Source organism: Pholis gunnellus, assembly GCF_910591455.1.
Source record: "Pholis gunnellus genome assembly, chromosome: 5".
Lineage (NCBI taxonomy): Eukaryota > Metazoa > Chordata > Actinopteri > Perciformes > Pholidae > Pholis > Pholis gunnellus.
In genome coordinates, this window is record NC_136531.1 from 130,102 (window position 1) to 144,696 (window position 14,595).

The 14,595-nt window shown below is 46.5% G+C and overlaps 2 protein-coding genes across 4 annotated transcripts in view; both read left to right on the forward strand.

The window, feature by feature from the left end:
• LOC306696054 (spectrin beta chain, non-erythrocytic 1-like) overlaps positions 1-7,040 on the forward strand; it is a 38,342-nt gene extending 31,302 nt beyond the window's left edge. Inside the window, exons 27-36 of the mRNA XM_079159542.1 lie at positions 1,583-1,827; positions 3,435-3,573; positions 3,647-3,731; positions 3,891-4,087; positions 4,317-4,426; positions 4,521-4,569; positions 4,802-4,992; positions 5,095-5,268; positions 5,353-5,395; positions 5,513-7,040. Of these exons, the coding sequence (XP_079015668.1) occupies positions 1,583-1,827; positions 3,435-3,573; positions 3,647-3,731; positions 3,891-4,087; positions 4,317-4,426; positions 4,521-4,569; positions 4,802-4,992; positions 5,095-5,268; positions 5,353-5,395; positions 5,513-5,728 (1,449 nt within the window). The 3' untranslated portion in view covers positions 5,729-7,040. The remainder of the gene's footprint in view (positions 1-1,582; positions 1,828-3,434; positions 3,574-3,646; positions 3,732-3,890; positions 4,088-4,316; positions 4,427-4,520; positions 4,570-4,801; positions 4,993-5,094; positions 5,269-5,352; positions 5,396-5,512) is intronic.
• Positions 7,041-8,934: 1,894 nt separating this feature from the next.
• LOC306695593 (echinoderm microtubule-associated protein-like 6) overlaps positions 8,935-14,595 on the forward strand; it is a gene marked incomplete at both ends in the record, with an annotated part of 30,063 nt that continues 24,402 nt past the window's right edge. For all 3 annotated transcript variants that reach the window (XM_079158877.1, XM_079158878.1, XM_079158879.1), the window contains 6 exons: positions 8,935-9,131; positions 9,459-9,618; positions 10,219-10,317; positions 13,644-13,712; positions 13,811-13,996; positions 14,105-14,240. In XM_079158877.1, coding sequence (XP_079015003.1) covers positions 8,935-9,131; positions 9,459-9,618; positions 10,219-10,317; positions 13,644-13,712; positions 13,811-13,996; positions 14,105-14,240 — 847 coding nt within the window. The remainder of the gene's footprint in view (positions 9,132-9,458; positions 9,619-10,218; positions 10,318-13,643; positions 13,713-13,810; positions 13,997-14,104; positions 14,241-14,595) is intronic.

A 14,595-nucleotide genomic window follows, 5' to 3' on the forward strand; every position in this document is an offset into this window, starting at 1 on the left:
TAAGGACACGGTGTGTTTATAGAGACACGGTGTGTTTATAAGGACACGGTGTGTTTATAAGGACACGGTGTGTTTATAGAGACACGGTGTGTTTATAAGGACACGGTGTGTTTATAAGGACACGGTGTGTTTATAGAGACACGGTGTGTTTATAGAGACACGGTGTGTTTATAAGGACACGGTGTGTTTATAGAGACACGGTGTGTTTATAAGGACACGGTGTGTTTATAAGGACACGGTGTGTTAATAAGGACACGGTGTGTTTATAAGGACACGGTGTGTTTATAGAGACACGGTGTGTTTATAAGGACACGGTGTGTTTATAAGGACACGGTGTGTTTATAGAGACACGGTGTGTTTATAGAGACACGGTGTGTTTATAGAGACACGGTGTGTTTATAAGGACACGGTGTGTTTATAGAGACACGGTGTGTTTATAAGGACACGGTGTGTTTATAAGGACACGGTGTGTTTATAGAGACACGGTGTGTTTATAGAGACACGGTGTGTTTATAAGGACACGGTGTGTTTATAGAGACACGGTGTGTTTATAAGGACACGGTGTGTTTATAAGGACACGGTGTGTTAATAAGGACACGGTGTGTTTATAAGGACACGGTGTGTTTATAAGGACACGGTGTGTTTATAGAGACACGGTGTGTTTATCAGGACACGGTGTGTTTATAAGGACACGGTGTGTTAATAAGGACACGGTGTGTTTATAAGGACACGGTGTGTTAATAAGGACACGGTGTGTTTATAAGGACACGGTGTGTTTATAAGGACACGGTGTGTTAATAAGGACACGGTGTGTTTATAAGGACACGGTGTGTTAATAAGGACACGGTGTGTTTATAGAGACACGGTGTGTTTATAAGGACACGGTGTGTTAATAAGGACACGGTGTGTTTATAAGGACACGGTGTGTTTATAGAGACACGGTGTGTTTATAAGGACACGGTGTGTTTATAGAGACACGGTGTGTTTATAAGGACACGGTGTGTTAATAAGGACACGGTGTGTTAATAAGGACACGGTGTGTTTATAAGGACACGGTGTGTTAATAAGGACACGGTGTGTTTATAGAGACAGGGTGTGTTTATAAGGACACGGTGTGTTAATAAGGACACGGTGTGTTAATAAGGACACGGTGTGTTAATAAGGACGCGGTGTGTTTATAAGGACACGGTGTGTTTATAGAGACACGGTGTGTTTATAAGGACACGGTGTGTTAATAAGGACACGGTGTGTTAATAAGGACACGGTGTGTTAATAAGGACGCGGTGTGTTTATAAGGACACGGTGTGTTAATAAGGACGCGGTGTGTTAATAAGGACGCGGTGTGTTTATAAGGACACGGTGTGTTAATAAGGACGCGGTGTGTTAATAAGGACGCGGTGTGTTTATAAGGACACGGTGTGTTTATAGAGACACGGTGTGTTTATAAGGACACAGTGTTTAAGGAGACGCAGTGTGTTTAAGGAGACACAGTAGGTTTTTAAACGTGACCCCAGTCGGTCCCTCACTGTGAGGGTTCCAGGTGATCAGTCACACCTGTCTGACCTCGTGACCCCGTGTGCAGGTGAGGCAGCTGCAGGAGGACGCGGTGCGCCTCCAGTCGGCGTACGCCGGAGACAAAGCCGACGACATCCAGCGGAGAGAGAGCGAGGTGCTGGAGGCCTGGAGGAGTCTGCTGGAGGCCTGTGACGGACGCAGGCTTCGCCTCCTCGACACCGGGGACAAGTTCAGGTTCTTCAGTTTGGTCCGAGACCTCCTGCTGTGGATGGACGACGTGATCCGGCTCATCGAGAACCAGGAGAACCCCAGGTAGGCCTTCCTCACCTCCTCCTCTGTGTTGTTCTGTGTTCACCTCGCCTCCTCCTCCTCACCCCGTCCTCCTCACCTCCTCCTGTGTGTTGTTCTGTGTTCACCTCCTCCTCTCGTCCTCCTCATCGAGGCCCAGGAGAACCCCAGGAAGGGTTAGGGGTAGGCCGAGTCCTCTACGGTCTGAAGGATGGTCCATCGTTGGATGGAGCTGTTCACCTCCTCCTCCTCACCTTCTCTTCCTCCACCTCCTGTGTGTCATTCTGTGTTCCCCTCCTCCTCTCCTTTCCTCCTCCTCACCTCCTCCTGTGTGTCGTTTTGTGTTCACCTCCTCCTCTCCTCTCCTCCTCCTCACCTCCTCTCCTCACCTCTTCCTACTCTCCTCTCCTCTCCTCACCTCCTACTCCTCTCCTCTCCTCCTCCTCCTCTCCTCCTCCTCACCTCCTCCTCCTCCTCCTCCTCACCTCCTCTCCTCACCTCTTCCTACTCCTCTCCTCCTCCTCACCTCCTACTCCTCTCCTCCTCCTCCTCTCCTCCTCCTCTCCTTTCCTCCTCCTCACCTCCTCCTGTGTGTCGTTTTGTGTTCACCTCCTCCTCTCCTCTCCTCCTCCTCACCTCCTCTCCTCACCTCTTCCTACTCTCCTCTCCTCACCTCCTACTCCTCTCCTCTCCTCCTCCTCCACCTCCTCCTCCTCCTCCTCCTCACCTCCTCTCCTCACCTCTTCCTACTCTCCTCTCCTCTCCTCTCCTCTCCTCCTCCTCCTCCTCACCTCCTCCTCCTCTCCTCCTCCTCTCCTCTCCTCCTCCTCACCTCCTCCTCCTCCTCCTCCTCCTCACCTCCTCTCCTCACCTCTTCCTACTCTCCTCTCCTCTCCTCACCTCCTACTCCTCTCCTCTCCTCCTCCTCCTCCTCTCCTCTCCTCCTCCTCACCTCCTCCTCACCTCCTCCTCCTCTCCTCCTCTCCTCCTCCTCACCTCCTCCTCCTCACCTCCTCCTCCTCTCCTCTCCTTCTCCTCCTCTCCTCCTCCTCACCTCCTCCTCCTACTCTCCTCTCCTCTCCTCACCTCCTACTCCTCTCCTCCTCCTCACCTCCTCCTCCTCCTCCTCTCCTCACCTCCTCCTCCTCCTCCTGCTCCTCCTCACCTCCTCCTCCTCTCCTCTCCTCTCCTCTCCTCCTCCTCCTCTCCTCCTCTCCTCTCCTTCTCCTCCTCTCCTCCTCCTCTCCTCCTCTCCTCTCCTTCTCCTCACCTCCTCTCCTCTCCTCACCTCCTCCTCCTCTCCTCACCTCTCCTTCTCTTCACCTCCTCCTCCTCTCCTCTCCTCACCTCCTCCTCTCCTCTCCTCACCTCCTCCTCCTCTTCACCTCCTCCTCCTCTCCTCCTCCTCCTCTCCTTCTCCTCTCCTCCTCCTCCTCCTCCTCTCCTCCTCCTCACCTCTTCCTCCTCTCCTCTCCTTCTCCTCCTCTCCTCCTCTCCTCTCCTTCTCCTCACCTCCTCCTCACCTCCTCTCCTCTCCTCTTCTCCTCCTCTCCTCTCCTCTTCTCCTCCTCTCCTCTCCTCCTCCTCCTCTCCTCCTCCTCACCTCCTCCTGTGTGTCGTTCTGTGTTCAGAGACGTGTCGTCGGTGGAGCTCCTGATGAACAACCATCAGGGAATTAAGGCCGAGATCGACGCGCGAAACGACAGCTTCACCTCCTGCATCGAGCTGGGGAAGAGCCTGCTGGCCAGGAAACACTACGCTTCAGAGGAGGTGAGAAGGAGGAGGAGAGGAGGTGGTGAGGTGGAGGAGGAATAGGTTCTAACAGGTGTTGGTGTTTTTTCAGATCAAAGACAAGCTGCTGCAGCTGACGGACAAGAGGAAAGAGATGATTGACAAGTGGGAGGACCGGTGGGAGTGGCTCCGCCTCAGTAAGATTCACACGTTCATCATGAAGCATGAATACTGTCAGAGGTCACAGCTGACTGGACGCTGATGAGTCATCAGCGATGAAGACTCCTCAGGCTCTCACTGTCCTTTTGATGAAGAGCTGACTGAGCTTCTTCTTCGTCCCCCCCCCCCCCTTACAGTCCTGGAGGTGCACCAGTTCTCCCGTGATGCCGGTGTGGCCGAGTCCTGGTTGCTGGGTCAGGAGCCGTACCTGTCCAGCAGAGAGATGGGTCAGAGTGTGGACGAGGTGGAGAAGCTCATCAAACGTCACGAGGCCTTCGAGAAGTCCGCCGCCACCTGGGAGGAGCGCTTCTCTGCTCTGGAGAGGCTGACTACGGTGAGCGGGGGGGTTAAATCTTGGTGTTTGTGCTCAAGGGCACTTTGGCAGAGGGCCAACCGGCACCTCTCCAGCTACCAGTCGACACTCCGTACTCCATCCATGCGGGGACTTGAACCGGCGACCTTCTGGGTCTGAGCTCCCACAGACTCCTCTTTCTACGTGTCGCTGTGATGTCAGAGGTCCCTCCAGCCAATCACAGATGTACGTTTGTCTGTCTGTCTTCCAGCTGGAGCTGCTGGAGGTGAGGAGGCTGCAGGAGGAAGAGGAGAGGATGAGGAGGCCACCGTCTCCAGAGCCGGTTGTGGTTCACGAGGAGGAGGAGGCTCATCAGCAGAGGTGAGAGTTCACTCCTTCACTCCTTCACTCCTTCACTCACTCACTCACTTTCTCGTTCACTCACTCACTAGCTGCTGTGTTTCTGTGTCCTCAGCGGACTCGTCACTCAGAACGGACTCCCTTCAGACCAGGACTCTCCTCAGGTGAGTGTTCAATGTTTAATGAGCCTCACTTCTGTGTGTGGTAGTGGTCCTGGTAGTGGTTTTGTTGATACCTGTCCCTGTGTGTGGTAGTGGTCCTGGTAGTGGTTTTGTTGATACCTGTCCCTGTGTGTGGTAGTGGTCCTGGTAGTGGTTTTGTTGATACCTGTCCCTGTGTGGTAGTGGTCCTGGTAGTGGTTTTGTTGATACCTGTCCCTGTGTGGTCCCGTCTCAGGACGGTGTGGACGGTGGAGATCTGGTGAACGGCGTTGGTGAACCGAGTCCTGGCGCGTCTCCGACCTCCGGCAGGAAGACCAGCCAGTCGTCCACGCTGCCCTCCAGGAACCAGGACTCAGGCTCGCAGCTGGAGGGACTTCTGCACCGCAAACACGAGTGGGAGGCTCCCAACAAGAAGGCCTCCAACAGGTGACCCCCCACAGACGTCTCACTCCGCCCCATGAACCCCTTCACTCCCTGAACCCTCTGAACCTCTGAACCCCTGAACCCCCTCTGCTCTGTGATTGACAGGTCGTGGCACAACGTGTATTGCGTCATCAACAACCAGGAAGTAGGTTTCTACAAAGACAGCAAGGCGGCGGCTCAGGGAGTCCACTACCACAACCAGGTCCCTGTGAGCCTGAAGGAGGCCACCTGTGACGTGGCCTCGGACTACAAGAAGAAGAAACACGTGTTCAAACTCCGGTAACGAGCCTCTGGTCTCTCATCACACTCTTCATCACACTCTTCATCCGCTGCTCTTCATCACACTCTTCCTCTTTGTTTCAGAGTCACGGATGGAAACGAGTTTCTGTTTCAAGCCAAAGATGAAGTGAGTAAAAGTACTAATACCACGATGTAGAAGTACATGGAATACGAGTAAAAGTCCTGCATTTAAAACTTCAGTATAAGTACAACATTGTAAGTACTTGTGTGTCGCCCCCTGCAGGAGGAGATGAGCACCTGGATCCAGGCCGTCCTGAACGCCGGTGGAGACCGCGCCTCCTCCGAGGTGCAGGGAGGCGGGGGGGGCAGCCCCGGCACGCCGCCGAACACCGGCCGCGCTCAGACGCTGCCGACGGAGTCGAGTCCCGGCAAGAGAGAGAAGGACAAAGAGAAGGACAAAGAGAAACGATTCAGTCTGTTCAGCAAGAAGAAGCAGTAGAGAATCAAACCCGCGGGCTCTTTTGGTGAAACCCGCTTTCAGTGGAATCCCGAAGCTGATGTCACCGCTGATGTCACCGCTGATGTCACCGCTGAACATCCAATGACGGAGGTTTTTACAGCCGTCAAAGTTTCACCAAAGTGCGATGTTGGGGTTGTTTATTTGTGTTTTTATATATTTCTGGTGTGATTCTCTTCCGTCGGTTTTCAGACGTCGCGGCGTTAACGGCGGTTTCTATTTACACGTTGTGATGTAACTGTTGTTGTTGTTGACGTCGGTAAACAACAACAACAACAAACAGCGGATTAAATCCAACAGAAAGATTCTCTCGCTCTGGTTTTTTGAGGATTCGCCCGTTTGCAGATGATTAACCGCCGTTTCTTCACAACATCTGAACCGACTTTAGTGACGTCAGCAGGAACACTTTCCTTTGTTTGGTTTTTACCTTTTAGTTGAAGTTATTTTTGTACTTTTGAGATTATTTTGACACAAGTTATGTCTTCAGTTCTGAGACGACGTCCTCAGAGACGACCTCGCCGTTGAGAAATTGGACCAATAGTGCATTTTGTTTTATTGTTTTTTCACTCAGTGATTTTCTTTTTTTGGTCTTAAAATCATCCAATCAGCTGGAGGGTGCTCAGGGTCCTGGAGGGTCCTGAGGGTCCTGGAGGGTCCTGAGGGTCCTCAGGGTCCTGAGGGTCCTGAGGATCCTGGAGGGTCCTGAGGGTCCTGGAGGGTCCTGAGGGTCCTGAGGGTCCTGGAGGGTCCTGAGGTCTTTTTGGTCTTAAAACCCTCCGATCACCGTGGAGGAGGAGTCTCGATGTAGAAAATGTCCACCTGCATGCTTCATCAGGCCTGAAACACTCACCTGAATCTAAAAGTCTTCTTCTTTGGTTCTGACCCGGTTCAGATGTAAACCCTTAAAGCTCGATGTTAGCCGGTTTAATCGTAGACGGACAGAAGAAGCTTCGCTCGCTTATCGTTGGCTCTTTTCTGCTCTTTGTATCTTATCGTACCCAACATGTGTGGAAGTTAACGGCATCTTTACTGCACAATCAGAATTACATCTATAGGAATGAAGAAGAAGAATATCAGAACTACATCTATAGGAATGAAGAAGAAGAATATCAGAACTACATCTATAGGAATGAAGAAGAAGAATATCAGAACTACATCTATAGGAATGAAGAAGAAGAAGAATATTTAAACCGACCGTAGACCATAACGGCTTTTCTCATGTATGAAACTGCACCTGTAGACTTTAACAGCTTCTCTCTCTGTCAATATGTGTGATGTCATTAAAGCTTTTAAACTTTAAGCTTCCTGTTGTTTCATTATTAATTCATTCATTCACAATATGGGATTTTATCCAAAGTATAAAGATCTTTAGTTTATGATCACAGAAGACAAAGAAACCGGAACCAGAAACTGGGTCCACAGGGTCCTGGAGGGTCCACAGGGTCCTAGAGGATTCTCAGGGTCCTCAGGGACAGGAGGATTGTCAGGGACTTGGAGGGTCTACAGGGTACGGGAGGGTCCACATAGTATAGGAGGGTCCTCGGGTCCTGTGACATGTAGTGGAGAAGTAGAAAGTACACTGAAGTTGTACTAATATACAGTAGTCTACTTGGATACTTTCCTGTATTCATTTTTAGTCAGTAATGATAATATTAACAACATATTATATAAAGTGATCTGAGTGTGCTTCTCTACAGCTCGTTAGAACACTACACTTCCCATCATGCACCGCAGGCTTCTGAGTCTGATTCTCGTGAAGACCCTAAAGCTGCACCTGACCTGACGCTCTGCTCGAGGCAGGAAGCTCGCGGAGGTTAGTATGAAGTAGACCGGAAACGGGTTTATTGGGCTTCAAAATTTAATTCATTTAAAAAAGAAACTACTCCATATAGTAAATTCCAACAAAATACATACATGAGTAATTACAAATTAAAACCATAAACACGTTCGTTTCCTAAACATCCAAACGATGAGACTGGAGACTGAACATGTAAGTAGAACTAACACATTACACTATATAATATAAATAACGTCAATATCCAGCTATATTTTCCTCTACAGATAAAAAGTTAAATAATCTGAAGTTTCGTTATTATTGTCAATCTGATATTTAAGTTTTTATTACTAAAAAAAAAAGCTTTTTAACCCAAAACGCTGCCAGTGAGTGCTTTATTCTGAAAATCCTAGCAGGAAGTCTCGGTCTGTATCGTTCCGGTCTTGACTTCCGTCGGTGATCCCCGGTTCTCCCGTTAATATCCCGACTTTCCGTCATCATATTTTGATGATTTTCCGGAGCTCCGTCTGAGCCGCGGAGCTGCTGCGGGTCTCCGCCGGGTTCAAGCGTGTCCTCCGGTCTAAAGGAGTCTCTCCTCCGGCCTCCAGGAGCAGCAGAGGTCGGTGTCGGATGCGGACCGACGGAGATAAACCGTAACACCGTTAATCTCCGGATCTTTAGCCGCAAACAGCGAACCAGACGGCGGCGTTTCACACGGTTCGTTTAGTGGAACGAACGTTAAAATGAACGGTTGTTTTTACCGCGATAGGAGCTCGTGCTGATGGTGTTTACCGGACATTATATATATTATATACATTATATACATTATATATATAATATGTATTATACACCGTTACCGTCATTTCTCCAGTAACCTTCAGACATCGTTCTGGTAATGTTCCGGAACACGTGTTCCTGTCGGTTCTGGTCTCATTTAAAGAACCCTTTAGAACCCTTTAGAACCCGTTATCATTCATCCACAAACATGAGCAACTATTTATTTTATTATTCTTTAATTTTTAGGTTAGAAATGTTCCTTTGAAAAACAAACAGCAGTGATTTTTTATATTTTATTTATTTTTAAATATTTTTTTATATTAAAACATCTTGAGAACGTTTCTCTTAATTCATTCAATCACAAGTTGAAATATTAGAATCAGAACCCTAAAGTGGAGCGATGAGTCTCTTTAAACTGTGACATCATCTGTCTGTCTATGACATCATCGTTATGACGTCATCAGTGTACATTTAAACCTCAGTTTATTATTTTATCTGGAAAACGATCAAATCTTCTTTTTGAAGATGGAGCGTTCATGAGACGTTGCTAACATGAGTTAGCGACGGCGAGGCTGCAGCTTGGCATTATGGGAAGTGTAGTTTGAACCCGGTGGATCTTTAAACGTGGACTTTTCAGATGTCGGATAAGACGGCGCCGCGCTGCCAGCTGAGGCTGGAGTGGATCCACGGCTACAGAGGACACCAGTGTCGTAACAACCTGTACTACACCGCCGGGAAGGAGGTGCTGTACTTCGTGGCCGGAGTGGGCGTGGTCTACAACACCCGGGAACACACCCAGAAGTTCTACCTGGGACACAACGATGACATCATCAGGTGAGGGGGAAATACATTTCTAATGAAGACGTGGAGGTTGTGGTTTTAGACATTTCTATAGGACCCAGGGGCCCCTGATCCTTTAGGCCCCTGGGCCTCTGTCTGTTAGGCAGGTTTGTAGAGTTTGTTGTAAAGAGACAAGAAACCTTTTTGTCTTCCTTGTTTACCAGGAAAGTTGTCCTTTTCTGTTGGTAAGCATATGTTTGTGGGTGGAGGGAAGATGGTGGCAGAACGTTGTCTCACTCTGTCTCTCTGTCTCTCTGTCTGTCTCTCTGTCTCTCTGTCTGTCTGTCTCTCTGTCTGTCTGTCTGTCTGTCTCTCTTTCAGTCTAGCGATCCATCCAGATAAGGTCCAGGTGGCGACGGGGCAGGTGGGTAAAGACCCGTTCATCTGTATCTGGGACACCTACTCCATGCAGACCGTGTCCATCCTGAGGGACGTCCACACACACGGAGTCGCCTGTTTGGCCTTCGACTCTGACGGACAGGTCAGACCACGCCCCCCCCTCATGATGACGTCACTGACCACGTTGACATGCACCAAATATTCAGTTTTTTCGCCTTTTTCCCAAAAAAGACAACATTCCTAACGATCTGTTTAGACTAATATTCCCGTTTACATGCAGCCATTTATATTCTGATTAACGTAAAACGACCTCAGCTTCCTCATCTTCATCACCAGTGAATCCTCTGTGTTTGACGGGTCGATGTCCTAACACGTCGTTCGTCACGTCTAAATATGTTAAAGTGGAACATCAGCAGCTAAAATCATTTTATTTAAAGTGTTCCAGAGGTGGAGGACTTGTTGGACCGTGTGAACTCAGCCTCCCTCTTTCATTCCTTCAGACACCTCTAAAAGGTGTGTGTGTGTGTGTGTGTGTGTGTGTGTGTGTGTGTGTGTGTGTGTGTGTGTGTGTGTGTGTGTGTGTGTGTGTGTGTGTGTGTGTGTGTGTGGACCCAGGATGCTGCCTTGAGGAACTCCTATATATACATAACACTATATTCTCACTTAGTGTGGTGTGCAGAGCTGCATGTTGTAAAACCAAATGCATTGTACTCAACTCTGATGTGTTTGTTTCTGTTTTTAGCGGATCGTGTCTGTTGGTCTGGACGCTAAGAACACGTTGTGTGTCTGGGATTGGAGGAGAGGACGAGTCCTCGCCATGGCAACCGGACACTCGGACCGAGTATGACTCTTTCATTCGTTCATACTGATTCTATTCTCAGCTGCTTGTAGCTGAAACACAACAGACACACACACACCTTCTGGAATAGTCTTTCTTTTTCCCCCATGTATCCTCTGAGGAACCTGGTACCTCTGGTAACTAGAAACTCTGGTAACTATAACTCTGGTAACTAGTAACTCTGGTAACTATAACTCTGGTAACTAGTAACTCTGGTAACTATAACTCTGGTAACTAGTAACTCTGGTAACTATAACTCTGGTAACTAGTAACTCTGGTAACTATAACTCTGGTAACTATAACTCTGGTAACTAGTAACTCTGGTAACTATAACTCTGGTAACTATAACTCTGGTAACTATAACTCTGGTAACTATAACTCTGGTAACTAGAAACTCTGGTAACTATAACTCTGGTAACTATAACTCTGGTAACTAGTAACTCTGGTAACTATAACTCTGGTAACTATAACTCTGGTAACTATAACTCTGGTAACTATAACTCTGGTAACTAGTAACTCTGGTAACTATAACTCTGGTAACTATAACTCTGGTAACTAGTAACTCTGGTAACTATAACTCTGGTAACTATAACTCTGGTAACTATAACTCTGGTAACTATAACTCTGGTAACTATAACTCTGGTAACTATAACTCTGGTAACTAGTAACTCTGGTAACTATAACTCTGGTAACTATAACTCTGGTAACTAGTAACTCTGGTAACTATAACTCTGGTAACTATAACTCTGGTAACTAGAAACTCTGGTAACTGGTAACTAGAAACTCTGGTAACTATAACTCTGGTAACTATAACTCTGGTAACTAGAAACTCTGGTAACTGGTAACTCTGGTAACTATAACTCTGGTAACTAGAAACTCTGGTAACTGGTAACTAGTAACTCTGGTAACTATAACTCTGGTAACTATAACTCTGGTAACTAGAAACTCTGGTAACTGGTAACTAGAAACTCTGGTAACTATAACTGGTAACTATAACTCTAGTAACTAGAAACTCTGGTAACTATAACTGGTAACTATAACTCTAGTAACTAGAAACTCTGGTAACTATAACTGTTAACTAGAAACTCTGGTAACTATAACTGGTAACTAGAAACTCTGGTAACTAGAAACTCTGGTAACTATAACTCTGGTAACTAGTACCTCTGGTAACTATAACTCTGGTAACTAGAAACTCTGGTAACTATAACTCTGGTAACTAGTAACTCTGGTAACTAGTAACTCTGGTACCTGAAATATAAGATCATGCAAAATGTCAAAAGCACACAAGGAACCAAGTTTACCCAAAAACCCCAAAAGAGCCAAGAGCCTCGATCCTTTGTTGTCCCCCTATATTTATACACTTCTTCTTCACGCTTTCTGCAACCTCCGGGTCCATATAAGGTAGACAACAGATCATTCTTACATCATTGGACAAGACAGTTCTCATATTCTTATCACCTCTGACGGACCTACTCTTTAAGTTTAACGCTTTTCCTGCTGGCCCCTGTTTGTGGAAGGTGTCTGTCTAGTCCTCACTGAACAGGATGTTCACTAACTAACACAATAGTTGATTTCTGCATTTACAACCTTCCTCCTCTCCTGGCTGTCATTAAATCATGTCAGAGTGAGTTTATCTCAAAGTTCACTGATTTCATTTAGCCTTAACATACAGTCAACATTACAATCACCTATGATTACATTTTGATAAATGATAAAAAGTCACACATTAAAGCATTTCTATAATTGAACCATCTCTAAGCAATATGGGATTATATGTAGCGAATATATTGATATCTTAAAATGCATTCTTTGCTAGATAGTAAACAATAGATCATAAATCCTCATAGACAATGGAAAGTAAACAGAGATTAAACATCTTGTACGAAACACAAATAACACCGTGAGATAGGACTTCCTGCAAAGTGTTACACAGGGGTCATTGCCCCACACTCGTCCGTTAGGTGTGAAACTATAATGCGCCTCGAGGACTTCTTTGTATAAGAGTCAGCCAGGTGAACAAACCACAGGATGCTGCCGTTACGCTTTTTGGTGTCTGGCCTCTCGCTCCGAAGGCAGAGAGGTGTTAGACAGCACAAAGTTCACCTGCAGTATGCAGCAAAACCACAGCCTTCCCCCTGTTGCACGTCTTTGTTCAATCTACAATTTCCATAAGTCAATTAAACAATTTGTGTATCAATTATTTTAATAGAGAAATAGAGAGATAGGTTCTTAGGGTGTGGTGTGTCTCGGACATTCATGGTGGATACCTCAACACTAGAAACTCTAGTAACTCTAGAAACTCTAGTAACACTAGTAACTCTAGAAACTCTAGTAACACTAGAAACTCTAGTAACTCTAGAAACTCTAGTAACTCTAGTAACTCTAGAAACTCTAGTAACACTAGAAACTCTAGTAACTCTAGTAACTCTAGAAACTCTAGTAACTCTAGTAACTCTAGAAACTCTAGTAACACTAGAAACTCTAGTAACTCTAGAAACTCTAGTAACTCTAGAAACTCGAGAAACTCTAGTAACTCGAGAAACTCTAGTAACTCTAGAAACTCGAGAAACTCTAGTAACTCTAGAAACTCTAGTAACTCGAGAAACTCGAGAAACTCTAGTAACTCTAGAAACTCTAGTAACTCTAGAAACTCTAGTAACTCTAGAAACTCTAGAAACTCTAGAAACTCGAGAAACTCTAGTAACTCTAGAAACTCTAGTAACTCTAGTAACTCTAGTAACTCTAGAAACTCTAGTAACTCTAGAAACTCGAGAAACTCTAGTAACTCTAGAAACTCTAGTAACTCTAGTAACTCTAGAAACTCTAGTAACTCTAGAAACTCTAGAAACTCTAGTAACTCTAGAAACTCGAGAAACTCTAGTAACTCTAGTAACTCTAGAAACTCTAGTAACTCTAGTAACTCTAGTAACTCGAGAAACTCTAGAAACTCTAGTAACTCTAGAAACTCGAGAAACTCTAGTAACTCTAGAAACTCTAGTAACTCTAGTAACTCTAGTAACTCTAGAAACTCGAGAAACTCTAGAAACTCGAGAAACTCTAGTAACTCTAGTAACTCTAGAAACTCTAGTACCTCTAGTAACTCTAGTAACTCGAGAAACTCTAGAAACTCTAGTAACTCTAGTAACTCTAGAAACTCGAGAAACTCTAGTAACTCTAGAAACTCTAGTAACTCTAGTAACTCTAGTAACTCTAGAAACTCGAGAAACTCGAGAAACTCTAGAAACTCTAGTAACTCTAGAAACTCTAGTAACTCTAGAAACTAGTTTTGAAAGGCGCTATGTAAATGAAGTTTACTTTCATTCCTGCAGATCTTTGATGTGGCCTGGGATCCATTTCAGTCCAGCCGTCTGGTGAGCTGTGGAGTCAAACACATCAAGGTGAGACAGAGACTCAGTTTGTCGCATCATTTTGAATCAATTTAATAATTTAGCACTTGATGAGTTGTTTGGTTTTTAACAAGGTCATTTGTTTTTAGTTCTGGACTCTGTGTGGGAACGCTCTGACTCCGAAGAGAGGCATCTTTGGGAAGGCGGGCGACCTGCAGACCATCCTGTGTGTTTCTGCAGCCAAAGAGGAGCTGACATACTCCGGCGCTCTGAACGGAGACGTCTACGTGTGGAGAGGAATCAGTCTGATCCGGACCGTACAGGCTGCACACGGGGTGAATACGTGTTTGAGTCTGGCCATGTTTTGAATTTCCCGATGGACGGTTGAGAAGCAGCAAAGGACTGATGGAAAATGTGTTGTTTCTATGTAATGTGTTGTTCAGGCGGGGATCTTCAGCATGCACTCCTGTGAGGAAGGATTCGCCACGGGAGGACGAGACGGCTGCATCCGACTGTGGGACGTCGACTTCAAACCCATCACCAAGATCGACCTGAGAGAGGCCGAGCAGGGATACAAAGGTCTGACTTACACGTCTGTTACAAAGTCCTTTCAATGTATCTTTATAATTGATCAGACTGCAGCAAAGTGGATCCCGCCCGATCAACGTGAAAGTCTGTCGCCAACTTATTATGTATGAAGTTAAACCATTGGTCGGTCGAGTGTGGGAGTTCCCCCATTGGCTGTTGGGATTTACCTGTCTAGACAAAGTCCTGACGTCCTGGGACTTACCCGTCTAGACTGGGACCTGATTTCAGACTTACCCGTCTAGACTGGGACCTGATTTCAGACTTACCCGTCTAGACTGGGACCTGATTTCAGACTTACCCGTCTAGACTGGGACCTGATTTCAGACTTACCCGTCTAGACTGGGAC